General features: G+C 36.6%; 1 protein-coding gene across 1 annotated transcript; it reads right to left on the bottom strand.

Moving 5' to 3' along the window:
* Positions 1 to 2,368: 2,368 nt before the first annotated feature.
* Positions 2,369 to 11,475, bottom strand: si:ch211-218o21.4. The gene is made up of 4 exons (XM_036579744.1): positions 11,223 to 11,475; positions 9,135 to 9,246; positions 4,606 to 4,747; positions 2,369 to 2,611 (listed from the first exon to the last, which is right to left on the bottom strand). The coding sequence occupies exons 1-4, from the start codon at positions 11,473 to 11,475 to the stop codon at positions 2,495 to 2,497; spliced, it is 624 nt and encodes a 207-aa protein (XP_036435637.1). The 3' UTR covers positions 2,369 to 2,494.
* Between the last annotated feature and the right edge of the window lie 3,726 nt (positions 11,476 to 15,201).

The raw sequence follows: 15,201 nt of genomic DNA, 5'->3' as shown, positions 1-15,201 counted from the left end.
AAACAAAAACTCCAACTTAATAATTTATTTTTTGCATATAAAAACAGTGATGGCTGGTTGATTTTTAAAGACAAACCTGATTAATTTAATTGATTTAAAACTGATTTTAGTTTTTTTTGTGTAGTTTGTAACCAAATTCTCTTTACCGCGACACAGTAAGACATGATAATAAATGTATAAATGTTTTTTCTTCACTTTTACTTTTTCTCACTTTTACTGTTGTCAGACTAAATACTTTAACGCAAATCATTAAAATAAATACAGAATTTACAAAATATAACATTTTGTAATTTTATCTCATTTCACCAACACATTGACAAACACTGAGTTTTTTCTTTTACCTTTTCGGGTCACTTAGTTTGCAACAAAAACATTAAAGAAACTGAACAGTTGATAGTTATATAAATGTTTATATATGTATCATTTAAATTTTATGCTGTACTATATGGAGCTTCAGCCTAGTTACTACATTATAATTGCATAATGATTGACACTCATATTCTTTGTATTCATTTCAATTGTGAAAGTAAACTTGTACACATTGTTGTCGTATCTAGTGGATTTTTTTATGTTTGAATTTTTATTATTATTCCTATGAAGTATCTTCTCTTGAATGCTATCAATTGTAGTAACTGTATTATAATCTCACTGAAGAATTCCTCCATCTAGCAGGCCAGTTTGGAGTACAGCAACAACAACCCACCCCTCAAATATACAATCGTTATGTTTACAATGCTTTTACATGTTTATAAGTCCTGAGACTCGACCTGTTTACTGAGGTACTTTGCAAATGCTTTTAATGACCTTTTATTTTGTCCAGCAGGTTTGGAGGACTGTAGATGCAGAAAAGGCTGCAGAGATCTTGTTGTGGAGATGCCCTTGTGGAGTTATGGAGACCCCTCCTTCTCCCTTTTCCTCAGTCCTCTCTCAGGCCTGCCTCCATGGATCAAAAGGACTGGGTCCAGTCTTATAGCTTAAAGCAGAAACCACTCACAACTGCAGCCCAAGTTCTCAGAGTTCACTCTCCTCATACAGTCATATGGTCTTTCTCATACTACACCGATGTTTTGAAGGTGTCAACTAGCAAACTTTAAATACACTCAGAAGTGTTCAGATGTCTGGAATTGCTGTTTTCAACAACATAATAAATAATAAAAGCTAACCTGGATGCAGACAAGTGTATAAAATGATTGTAAAATGAAAAACCTATACATATTAAGTTTAAGGTAATTAGTAGAATACTAAAAAACTGAAGTACAATGAAAAAATGGGACATCAAGAATATAAAAAAGTCATAAAAATTAATATTAAGATTTTATCACATTCAGAATTTTGAGATCAAGTTTCAATGCGGATAACAGCAAAAATGAATGTAAATAAATACTTATTGTATAATGAATTTTATTCACTTCTCGTTAACAGAATTCTTGAAATATTAAATAAAACATCTAAAAGTGCTTTTTGGTGAGTAGGTTGTATTTAAGATATACTTAAATGCACATTTGTACAAGTTATTATTGTACATGAATTAAAAATAAAGCTGCACTATGTAAAAAATTGAAAGAAGAACTAAAATAGGGTGTGCGTGTGCTGTTGCAAGTCACCCTGTAAAGCCTAAATAAATCGCTGGAAAGTCAAAGTTGGATTTCTCTGGAGTTTTTTGGACCACGTCAATTGTCTTTACATAGTAAAGTATAACTTATGTTTAAGTCTCAAAATTCAAAACTACACTGATGAAACGATGACAATTCACTTACATCCTTGGAAGACACGTCCTTCATCAAGTTTTGACTGAGTTCTCTTTCAATTCTCTTTCAACGCATTCGCAGATATCAGATTCATCCGCCCAGGGAAGGTGATTGATGCTGTGTACAATTACACATTTCCACCAGAGAGGTCTCCAAATCCTCAAAATGGAAGTCCCTAAAAGTGTAGCTTTAAATGGCAAATTATTCTAAACTTCTGAACTGCAGTTTTTAAATATTTATTTATTTGTTTATTTATTTAGGCTGTATTCATATGCTTTAGGCCTTAATTCATATAATGCATATAAGGGCCTAGATTTTTCAGCATCATTACTTCTGTCAAATACAGATCCAAATAGATGTTTATTATCCACAGTGAAATAACTTCCATAAAAACAATTCTAAAGCAGAAAAACATATAGAAGCTCTAAATTCAGACAGTTACAAAAGAGGCAGGTCTTTTACACCACTGATATGTGACTGCACACATACACATACTTAAGACATACTACTTAAGCTGATCATATTATTACCAACACAAAGACTAAAAGATGGTAGTGGAGTATTTTAAACTATGATATTGATTGACTAACACATAGATAAACATATGCAAGCCACAAACAAGGTTTCCAGCTTAGTAATTACAGCAGCAGGCAGAGCATGAAACACCCTCTTCTGCCAGTGTGAAGTGGCTGTTGCATGTCCATTCTGTTTGTCCAGTCACAGCCAGCTTCTGCTATTGACCAGCTTCAGGAGTTGATGTTCTTGTGTAGAGCCGAATGGACTTTTCTCAAGTTCTGTCTCACGCGGATGAACTCAAGAAGCTGAATCTCATCACGAATCTTCTCCTCCTGTTCCTTCTCCCTCTGTCCAATCAAATCACACAAGCACTGTAACACATCTGTACATTCAGAGGTTTTATCTAGTGTATGAACCAGTTTCATCACAGCAGCATTTTCTTCATGTTTTCCTTTACTTGCAGTTTCTCCTGAGAATGTTTAGGTCAAACTTGTGGTCTTTAACCATTCAATAAAACATTCAATACTTGTGTATATCATGAAACAACACAGACTACAGTTTAGACGTTTGGAGTCACCTGTGGTATTAATAATCACTATTATATTTGGATTATTAATATTGTTTTTCAGAACAACTAGAAGTTATTAAAATATAGGTCTACTCTCTTGTACATTATATTAGGACAGGTCACATCATGGATTTCCATGGATTTTCCTGATTTCCAAAGCTGTGTCCAAATCATTTTTTAGTTATACATTTTTTAAATTTGTCCACCAGGTTCTACATCACAACTTAAATGTTGAGTCTAACTGCTTACAATATGACAGCATGGAGCTGAAATATTAACTGGGTATACACATACAGTTGCATGCAAAAGTTTGAACACGCCTGGTCAAATATTACATTTTGTTGATTTTCTGAGTGAAAGGAAGTTAACAGATACACTTAAAATGGTATTTTATGCAGATTTTAGTGCACAGTTTCTATTTATTTGATGAGTTTAACACACTGGAAAAAAACAAAACACAAAACATGCTGTAACCTTTGCACAGGCTTAGAAAACAGATGTGCTATGATGGTTTAATAAGCTTTTTGAACATGAGGTATTTTACTTACAAGCACAATGTAAAGAATTAGTAAACTATAAATAGAAAGGCAGTGGATTTCCAAATGAACTTTTATAAGGTTTATAAGAGGTAATATATTCTTCCATTTCTGGTTGTTGGACGATACACAATGACGCATATATATATCACGCAACAAGTATCCTGCTTTGATAAAAGAAATACTGAATTAGCATGAATTCAGGCAAGTTTTTGCTTGACATTTGTTTTATTTATGGAAATACATGATACCTGCCAGTTGGTGTGAAATGATCTAATCATTTTTATACAGCTTCTGAGCAATTTCTTGTCAAGTTACGTTTTAAGGTTTGATCACCATTTTTTCAGTTTTTATAGAATCATCTACAACTCGTTTGTTATTCTGTAGTCATACACACTGATCAGCCATAACATTAAAACCACCTCCTTGTTTTACTCTCTTTGTGCATTTTATCAGCTCCACTTACCATATAGGAGCACTTTGCAGTTCTACAATTACAGACTGTAGTCCATCTGTTTCTCTACATACTTCATTGGCCCCCTTTCACCTTATTCTTAATGGTCAGGACCCCCACAGGACCACCACAGAGCAGGCATTATTTAGGAGGTGGATCATTCTCAGCACTGCAGTAACACTGACGTGGTGGTGGTGTGTTAGTGTGTGTTGTGGTGGTGCGAGTGGATCAGACACAGCAGTCCTGCTGGAGTTTTTAAACACTGTGTCCACTCACTGTCCACTCTATTAGACAATCCTACCTTGTCAGTCCACCTTGTAGATGTAAAGTCAGAGACGATAGCTCATCTGCTGCTGCACAGTTTATGCTGGTCATCCTCTAGGCCTTCATCAGTGGTCACAGGACGCTGTCCCCAGGACGCTGTTGCCTGGATAATTTTGGTTGGTGGACTCCAGCAGTGACACTGAGGTGTCTGATCCACTCAGACCAGTGCAACACACACTAACACACCACCACCACGTCAGTGTTACTGTAGTGCTAAGAATGGGACCACCACAGAGCATGCATTATTTGGGTGGTGGATCGTTCTCAGCACCGCAGTGACAATGTTCTGGCTGATGGGTGTAGAATGTTTTAATTTTTTACAGTGTACTAAAAGCCAATAGAACTGTTTTTATATTAAAAACAGTGATTCCAAACATCTGAAAAGTAGTGAAAGTGTCACATGACACAAACAGTCATGATTTGTTTAGAATTAGGACTGAAGCCGGTGCTAACCATCACCTCCTGGTGCTTCTGCTGGCGTTTGAGCAGGACCTGCTCCAGAGGGCTCCTGTCCCTCTCGCCCTCCTCTTTCTGTGCCTGCTCCCTCTTGCGCCTCTCCAGAACCGTCTGGAGCTCAGGCTTACAGCACACTACCAGCCCCCTGCCCTCCCCAAAGAGCCAAATCACAAGAGACAATCAGGCAAACTAGAAGCATGACAGAAAGAAAGACGAAAGTTGATGATGCTTAACATCCACAGTGAGTTAACCTATTTACATTAAAAGCTAACTCATTTCCATTACAAAATTAAAAGAAAGAGCATTATCAAATAAAGAAAGATCTTTATCTCTTCCTAAAAGAACTAGCAAAGGTGACATACAGTCAGGGTTGTGGTGATAATATGAGAATACTTTTAAAATACTTATATATACACCATCTTGAAACACCATCAGTGCTTATTTATTAACTATTTTAGAATCAGTGCAGGGCATGTAGCAATCATATATAGAATACTGAAGAGGATGTCTTTAATTAATGGCTTGTTTACAAACATCGAAGTTCCTACTAAAGTCTGAGTAGACTGGTAAACCAAAGTGATGATCAGTTATTAATCTCAGTGTAACTGAGCTCTGCTAAAGCCTGAGTAGACTGATAAATCAATGTGATGATCAGTGATTAATCTCAGTGTTACTGAGCTCTGCTAAAGCCTGAGTAGACTGATAAACCAATGTGATGATCAGTTATTAATCTCAGTGTAACTGAGCTCTGCTAAGCCTGAGTAGACTTTTTTTATTTTTCATGAACATGTTTCAAAAAACCCAAATTATTACATAAAGAAAACTGACATCCAGTAACAGCGAGGAACAATGTGTAATAAAGACAAATATTTTGAATGTGCCTTCCTGAGATTTATTGTAAATATATTCTAAATATGTTATTTTGTTATGTACTATAATAGAATATGTTACTGAATACATTTAGGACAGTGTATTCAGTATTTAGTCATCACTACTTTTTAAATTATTAATTATTCCAACTCTGTATATGGCACTGTCAGCTTCCTGTTGCTCCAAGCAGCCAAAACTCAAGAAACATATCAAAACAGGGATAACGATTATGTTTTTCCTTTGGTTGCTTTTAGGAAAAATCTGATTTACCTTCTTTCAAGCAGGCCTTTAGGCAGGAGGAGTTAGCAAGCTGTTGGACATAAAACCTATTTTTGCACCATGTATGCCTCTTACCATGCCTGAAAAACGCTCTCTGCCAAATCCTTAGAAAACCTCTGTGCTTGCTGGGTTTGAGGGTTGATCTGTTGGTTCAGATGTTCTGCGCATGATGTTTTTTTAAACCATCAATACATTTTTGGAGATTTCCAACAGAGGCCCACTGATGAATATGTTCATGTTTTGTTTGCTTTTATGTGTCGTGTCCAGAGGTTAGACTCAGTGCTCTGCTGCTACTGTTCTGACTCATTGGTTTCGGTCTACCAGTCTACCAAACTCCTCCCTGTCTCCCAGGCAGCTAGTAAGCTGGTATTTCCACATGGAACATGACCTGATGCTGTTTATGAACACAAGCATGACCAATGTGGCAAAGGCCCAGAAAACGTCCAGATCCACTTTTATACAGGCCTCACTGGTGGATCACATTGTATCGCAAGGAGCCTCAGACCTGCACCAGTGATGTTCTCAATATCAGTAATGCTAGTGTCCTAACTTGTTTGCTGTAGAAAAACAGAAAGATACTGGTGTATCTTTACAGGAATATCTTCTACTTTCTGAATTTAAAAAGTTCACATATGCCTAAAAACATGTTGTATTTTGAATTTTTAGCCATTTAGATCCCTTCACCACATATATTAAAGCCCTCTAGCGTTTTGCACATTTTTGACATAATTGGAAAAATGGGAATGGCTCCCTTTTAAACTGGCTCTGTTAGAAAAGTGGTGACTCAAGTCAGAAAGTGACGAGGGGACAGTGAGGAGCGGTTTTTTCAAATGGTACGCAGGTTAGCCTCAGTGAGCTAACTGGCTAGCCATGCAAACTTGCCACACAAAATGTATTTTAAAAGTCTGAACATAATGTGCATAAAATGTGTGAGGAATTGCTTAGCCTGGCTATAAACTCGGCATGGTGTAGTGCCTTTCTTAATATTGTTTTTTAGCCATGTAGACTTTAGCATGCTAACTAGCCAGGGAGCAGAGTCAGGTGATCAAGGTTGTACCAGTTGTCACGTATAACAGATAGATTTTGCAACCGAAAGCCCAGCAAATTAAATGTTATGGTTCCTAAACAGCTATTTCTGTCATTATTTTCAGGTTTGAAAAGGGAAATGCGTCAGGTCTCTGAGGGCTCATTTTTACTTGAGTTAATAAAGTAGACAAAGATAGCACCAGGGATTCTCCTGAGGGGAAATGACGAGGCCAAGTGGACTTGCTGGGGCTCCAGAGTGGCCCTACAGACCAGGGAGATTGCGAGTTTGACACCCAATGATGCCACAGCCATCCGTGTCTGGTAGTCCAAGAGAGCGTAACTGGCTGGGCCCTCTCTGGGTGGGTAAGATGTCCCTCCCTTTTTTCCCTTATCACAGTGCAATGGTAGCCAACGCAAGCATCTGTTAGCTAACATGACAGAATTGTCAGTAAGTGTTCGCCTCCAAGCGTGTTGAACTGTCTAATGACACTGTGTTAGCAGCAGTTTGAAAAGATGTGGTGGTGCTTCACACGTGTCAGAGGAAACGTGCTCGTCTTCATTCTCCCAGCTTGGTAAAAATATTGTGATGGAGGGACCTAGCTAGCAGCTGGAACTGTCCACAACTAAACTGATGAGAAAAAAAAAAACAACAGCAGCAACAAAAACAGATTCTGTATGGTTGCCAGTTTTTTTTCTTTTAATATCCATAGCAACATGGTCCATGATACTGGTTGTACGAGATGAGTTGCCTTTGACAGAACTGTTTGTCAGGCTTCTATTCTCAATGGCATCGGTATGCTGAACTGACTCTTAAGAGTACTGATAGTTACTTTACTGAATTACTTTACTTCAGCTCATTGTTTATTTGTAAGTAATGATTCAATGCAGAAAGCTTATATCAGAGCAGCATCATACTTAGTCCCAGACTGACTGGTTCTTTGGGGAAGCAGTCTGAAAAGTTTAAGCAAGTGAAGTAAACAGGTGTTTCCCAATTCCCTACATATTAAACGATGTTTTATACACAGGTCTGTTGTGGCCCATTCTTCAGTAATTACTATGAAGCTATTGTGTAAGTTGTGACAGTACATCAGGAGTGTAACTGCTATGAAAGCCCACATACAGGTCTCTAGAGTTTGAGGGATTAATTCAAGACTGGTAAGTTTACTGTGTGTGGAATTCATGAGTACACTGCTGTTAGTGATTTACAATAATCACAATTTGTTGCATTTAATAATTCTTAAACTAGTACTGTCATATTTTGAAAATTGAGTGAGTTTATAACTCATGACTTCATTTGCTGGTAGAAATTCATAATGCCCTTGTTTGACAGCACTTGTCTATCACTTATTTAACCCCTTGAATTGCATTTCCTGTAGCTACTGAATAATAAACCTTAGAATGTAATACGCCTGGGATTTTAAGAGGTAAATTCTCTAAAGACTAAGTGGAGCGTTGCTTTATTCTAGGCTAGTGCTTCTACTCTCTCTGTATGACATCACAGTGCTGTAAAGAAGAGCTATCCAGCAAGTCTTAATAGGGTGAATGTCTATCATTACAGTGGCTGACACAGCGTGGCAAGTAGGCTATCGCTCATGCGAGAGAGGGTGTACGATTGCAGCCCATGTGGTCGTGTGTAGCTGCCTGACACAAAAGACGAGAGAGAGAGAACGAGACTGTCATCAATTTTTCACAGAGCTCACTCCACTGGCTCAGCGATTTATAAAAAGGCGGGCAATTCCTTTTCGAATGGACTTCATGTGTCTCTTTCATCTACAGCATCAGTATAACTTGGTGTTTTGTTACATATGGAAAAGGCCTGATGCATTAACCCCTTAAAATCCCAGACTTATTACATAGTAAGGCTTATTATTCAGTGACTTCAGGGACTCCAATGCAAACTGGTTAAGCTATTCTTAGGTTATACAAGTGTGTAATTAAACTTTGGGCCTGCCGGTGGCCCCATGTAAGGGGTTAAACCTATGTGAACATAGGTAGTGCTCTTATGGTTCTTCAAAGGTTCTTTAGTAAAGACAATGGTTCTATATAGAACCATAAACACTTGAGATTGATGGATGCTTATGGTTCTATATAGCACCAAAAAGGTTTCCTCTATTGGTACAAGCTTGACATCGTAACAATAGCAGAACCCTTTTTGGTGCTAAATAGAATCCTTTTTTAGAAAGGTTTTATATAGAACCATATACAACACATTCTCCGTCAATCTGAAGAACCATTTCACCGTGCGAAGAACCCTTCAAGCATGCAAACTTTTTTTGGGTGTTCATGGTTCTACATAGAACCACTGTCTTTACTAAAGAACCCTTGAAGAATCACTTTTAAGAGTATGGTGCTCTTACTTCTTGTGGGCCAGCAGCAGCTCTCTGTGGAGTTCCTGGTGGCTTCTCGAGGCCTTCACTGGGTTGTTCAGGTTCCAGGGACTCTCGCCTGTGTTGTGCTTGTCTGCATTTTCTAGAAGAAAATTAAACTTGTGGAGTTTACTTTCAAGCTGCTTTTACAGAGAGTTCCCATTTCCATTACCATGCAGAATGACCATCAGACAATTATGTATTCTCAATTTACAAGTAGTTTCTTAATTTACACACAAAAACTGATTTGGCTGCATGAGTAAAGCTAGACCATATATATATATATATATATATATATATATATATATAGCATATATATATATATATATATATATATATAGCACAATACCTCTCCCAGCATTTTCCAGTTGATGGAAATGCATTGTAACTTCATATAAACTGTTTGCTCTCTATTTACTGTCCTTTTGCTTTTACCGCTTATATAGGCTGGCATTCAGTAAAGCCTTGTTATCTTGGCAGATCTACTTGTTTTTGTGATGTACGCATCAGATGAATTGTGCAGTTCACTAATGCAGCGGAGAATCTACTGATGTTTTGGTCATGTACTGTAGGTGTGGGCTGTACTGCTGTCCTAATACCAGTATAGATGCTTAATCTGCAGAAGTCACATTATCACCAGCAGTAACAAAACTTACTGTCATTCAATATTGTAAATAATTCCCATTCATAGTTCATTATACTAGAAGCGAGTTGAAAGTGCAGATTCTAAAGCTCAATCTGACTATATTTGTGCTTGTAAGTAGAAAAGTAGATTTTCTATTATAGATCAAATTTGAAGTCCCGGACCTGTTGATACAGAGTATAAATCAAATGTAAATGTTCATTAACTGTGTAACTTACTGTGTAATTGAATATATAACTACAAACTATAATGCACAACAGTAAGAGACCATTCATTCATGTGCTTCATTTCAGTTATTCATTGTTCAGCATCAGGATAAAAAAAAACATATTATAGTATAGTATATTATATAATATAGTATATAGAAAATATATATTTAACAGAAAATTGCACAGAAGCCTAACAATGAACTATCCATGATTTCATTAAAACGCGGTCATTGCAGCTTTTAAAAATATGGTTACTAAGCAGCCACCTTGTATTTTTGGCCATTTCTATTTAAAAAAAACAGCAACGCACATCTACTGTTTAACTCGTTCAGAAGATAAACACTAACTAGAAACCAAAATCTGGGTTTGGCTATGAATCACAATAAAGGTTAAAGATGAGGAAAATCATATAACATTTTCAGTGTTTAGTGTGTCCACTTTTTGCCTTTATTACAGCTTCTTTTCAAGAGACTTGCTTTCAGTTTGTCACAGAAATCTGCGACGAAAGCTTTAAGTGCTGTTTATTTGATAGCGACAGTTTTTTTGGTCTACCAGGTCTTGCAGGTGGTTGTTAGTAGTCTTATTTTCTCTTTTAATTATTTTTTCAACTTCAGTTTTGGAAACTCGTGTTTTTTTTTCACTTATTTTCCTTTGACTTTGTCCTTCCGTATGCAAGTGGAATATTTATAGCTCCTAATATAATCTAGAGGTGGGCGATATGGCAAAAATATAATATTACAATACTTCAAGAAATATAAACACATGAAATGTCATGATATTTATTTTTTAAATCTTATCAGTTGGAACAGAGAAAAAAGAACCAATGATGCTACATTAAAAAACTTTAAATACAATGATTTTTATTCAGTATTTGGCATATTGTGGTACACTAAATCTAGTTAAACAGGACTAATTTTGCTCTCTTTATAATGAAACATGTTGTTGGTCAGTTTTCTAAAAGTACTGACAACACCCATGATATGTTCAGAAAAGCATATTGTATTGTATTGTATTGTGATACATTATCATATTGCCCAGCCCTATTATAATCTCAGAAATATCTCCTTTAGCCATTTTAGATGCATTATTGTGCTTATTATCTGATGCTGAAAAATGAAATTACACTTATGGGCTGTTTTGATTGGAATTAAAATAAACGATATGGTGACTTTTCCACATGACTGTATATATAATGCAGAGCAAAGGTCAGGATCGAAGGCTACTGACCTCTGTTATGTGGAAACACAGGACTGTTGCTGAACGTGTTGTTGGACGTGCGGGTCCTGAGGTGTGCTGGTCTGGGTGAGTTGGGGATGCTGTGGGCCTGGCCGGGGCCGTCGCTGCCGGACAGAGCTCGTTTGAGATCGTGTGGGGACGGGGGCGTGGGCAGCGGGTGTGAGGCGGCCGCTCTCATGGCACAAGCTGCTTTCAGAGAGGCAAGCACCTGAGACTGGGCCCTCAGCCACAGCTCCTGCTGCATGCTGGGACACTGCGGGGGGTCAGGTATGTGCGTCAGTGTGTGAGTGAATGTTTTGGGGTCGTCAACGAAAGCAAAGAGAGAGCGAGAGGAGTGGAGAGATTGAGTTTCACCTAAGTGGAAATCTATAATTAATCTGCTGGTCAAATGCCTGCCAGAACCGCAAATGATTTATTTGTTATCTCAGGCAAATTCACAAGAGATTACCACACAGCAGAGTGACCGCACACAGCAAATCTGCTTATACAGAGTTTGATGAGTATTATATATGAGTGTGCAGTCGGATGCAGTAGTGTGGTGCCTCTGGTCAAATTACATGTTTAGTTGATTTTGTGGAAATAAGTGAACACATCCTCTACAGAGAATACACCTCTACACATTTTAATGCACAATTACTGTTTATTTGCAGAATTTAAGATATTGGGGAAAAAATAAAACATGCAAATTTGACACATTTTATATGTTATAATTTCTTCCAAGATGTTAAACTCAAATAAATTGAAGTTGTTCACTAAACTTCTTAATCTTAATACTTAAAATCTTAAAATCTTCCACTTAATATCGCTGTTGTCGGAAGAAAACCTCGTATTTCCATTTTTGATGTTTTTCAGTTTTTGACATAATTTGAAAATACCTGTTGCCCTTTACATTGTATGTAAATTTCATGATTAATGGACTAAAAGAAATGGCCCAAAATTACTTGGAAAACATTCTGGTTCCATTGACTTAGATTAAATGTAAAGTATGTTTTTTCCTTCTCCTATAAAGTCACCATTTTAAAAATAGACAACAGTGAGATATATCTATATCTATATCTATATCTATATATATATATATATATATATGTACAAACACTAAACCATCATGAAAATAAATGTATATTAAAATAAGTATGAATAAATTAAAAAGTAACAAAAATTCTTTTTCTTCTTGGTTTTTTTGTGCAAACAAGTAGTTGATATCTTGTACTTTGATAGTTTGAAGACTAGTTTGGTTACAGATTTCACCTCAACACCCACAGCCATCACATGGATATATTCAATTTTATCATCAACACACTTCATTTAACCTAATGAAATAAAATTTCCTGTATATTTACATGTAAGAAATTATTATAAGGTATGCACTAAATTTTCATATGAGTACATATATATGTATAGATGATAAAGTAAATAATCATGACGATACACATTACAAAGCCATAATGCACATGCATTTCTTTGCTTTGACTGCATAAGAAACAGCACAGTATAGTAACTGCATGAATATAAAAAGCTGCTTCACAGCATTGAGTTTCCAGCAGGTTAAGTGGCTTGCCTTCATTAAGGATTTCTGTTACTATTCACAAACCAACATGTGGTAAAAATCATGCATTTTAATCCCCCCTTCAAAGGCCAAACACACTTTCAGACCTCTGTTCAAATCTTGGCTTAAAGCAATCAAAATAAGGTACACATTTTGAACTCACCTCAAGTGTGTCAGCCCTCCATGAGCGAGTTCTCCTCTGAGCTACAGTGAGCAACAGATATCACGTTTACGCCACAGCACAACGGACACCTGAGAAAGAGGAGCGTTAATCTGGCCCTGCATCTAAAGCGCCTTTCCCTTTTCCTACCAGATGGGGGAAGCATCATTTTGCAGTGCCACCTCATAGATCAGCAGTCTACTAAACCAAACACAAGCAAAGCTGTTCAGATTTCATGTGCATTTTAGAGCTAGGCCAGGGTTTCCCAGTCCTAGCACAGGAGGCCCCCAGTAATATGGTAAAAATCTAGTTTGCACAATTTTTTTACCTTACCCCACATGTAGTCTTATCAGCCATGTTTAGTTTGCTTTACACTTACATTTATGACTTTTATCCAGAGTGAGGTACAATAGTGCTGTTTTACCTCAAAGATTGTATCCTAGCTAGCATGAATGTTAAAAAATACCAGCTAAGATACTGCCAGAACCAGAAGTCAGTGCTTCTTTAGTCTGCAATGGAGGCTAATCTAGCTAAAAAGTAATGGAAGAGTATACCTCATCAGTTAGCACTGCAAACTGTAGGCCCAACTCATTAGACATTTGTCTCAAATTGAGTTAAGCAATCTCAAATAGACCACCTTATAGGGGCTCCTAACTCTGTATGATTAGTTAGTCTCCAAACTAAAGGAACTTTGGACAACAACATGTCTTGGCTGATCTTCAGTCCAAGAGCAAGACCAAGAAACGCCTACCTAATTTAAAGGTTTTGGGCCTAGTGTCTATACAAGCTGCTGAACAAAACGACCCTAGACTAAATGGAGTTTTTTATAGTGAAACAGCACTGTAGTCCAAGAATAGGCTTAATCATATCCACAGTTTAAATTATGTAAAAGAGACAAAGACAAGTTAGTAAGTAATTTATAAATATTTTATTTAAATTTCAATGGAATTAGATACAGTATAGTGGTCACATCTATGAATGATTGCAGTAAAAACTAACCTACATACTGGTAATTGGTTTGTGACTTTAGCAGAGGCTTCTTGGCAATAGTAGAATAAAGTATGAGAAAATCATCCAGACAGGAGTAAAAGGTATGTTTTGCTGTCCTGTTAGTGCCTGTCCATTCTTTATAATCAGAGGGGATGTAATCAGAGCAGAAATACAGACATTCTGTACTCAAACAAAAGTATAAAAGTACATGTTTCTAGATGTACTTAAAGCAAAAAAGTAAAAATATGTATTTAAAAAATGTTCGTAATTCAATTTTTGAAATAGGGTGTTCTTTACTGCGTGTTAATGAGATGTGTTATTTATGTTAGACTTGTATGCATCATCTGCAAAACCATAGAATCGCCAGATTTTGTTTTGTAGAAATGTTTTTTGAACCAACCAGGTCAAACAGTGGAAAGTAAGGACATGGATGGGGTTCTTGATAGCTTTGGCAGCAGCCAATCACAGGTGACATGTAGAAATTTGCATCTCACTGAATCATCCTTCCTGGTTTCACACCCAGTAGGATTTCAATTAGCTAACAATTTGCCACCTGATGAGGTGCCTAAATTTACAGTAACAAGTAAGTGAGTAGAAAGCGAAGTTAAAGTAAAAAGTAAGTGATAGAAATGCTCAAGTAAAGTAGAGACACAAATTTTTACTTATTTTTACTTAGTTAAATTAAACAATATTGCATCAGTATGAACCTTAATATTTTAGAGCAGTGGTTCTCAAATCAGTCCTCAGGGACCCCAAGATTAATTCACATTTTTGCTCCAACCATTGGGACACAGTAAAAAATGGGGACCATCTGGGGGGTCCTTGAAGTATTGTTTGAGAACCACTGTTTTAGAGCAAGTGAGAAATCCAGGCAACATACATAAGCCTCTCACTGAATTAAAACCTTCTAAAATCTGTTCGGTCTGAAGAAAAAAAGGTGTTTTGGTTATTTTATGTACAGTTTTTATCCATCTGCTATGAGAAAAGGCTAAGAAAATGTAATAAACAATCACTGAAAAATTAGGTTGATTTTAAAAATAAACTTATAGACAAATTAACTGTGTTCAAAGCAACATAAACAGGTTTGAATTCAATATGAGGCTTGATCATCCTGATCATAAAAAAACTTAAAACTCCTTCCTAAAACTTGTGCGTACCTGTGGTACCAAAGTGCCACTAATATCTTGTGCGTTTAAAGCATTATACTCAAAATAACAAACACTAAACAAGTAAAAATGAAAGACCTTGACATCAATACCTAAAATGAACGATTA

The sequence above is a fragment of the Colossoma macropomum genome, unplaced genomic scaffold, assembly GCF_904425465.1.
Source record: "Colossoma macropomum unplaced genomic scaffold, Colossoma_macropomum, whole genome shotgun sequence".
Taxonomy (NCBI): domain Eukaryota; kingdom Metazoa; phylum Chordata; class Actinopteri; order Characiformes; family Serrasalmidae; genus Colossoma; species Colossoma macropomum.
The sequence above is the reverse complement of the archived record's forward strand: the minus strand, read 5'-3'. Positions and strand labels throughout refer to the sequence as shown.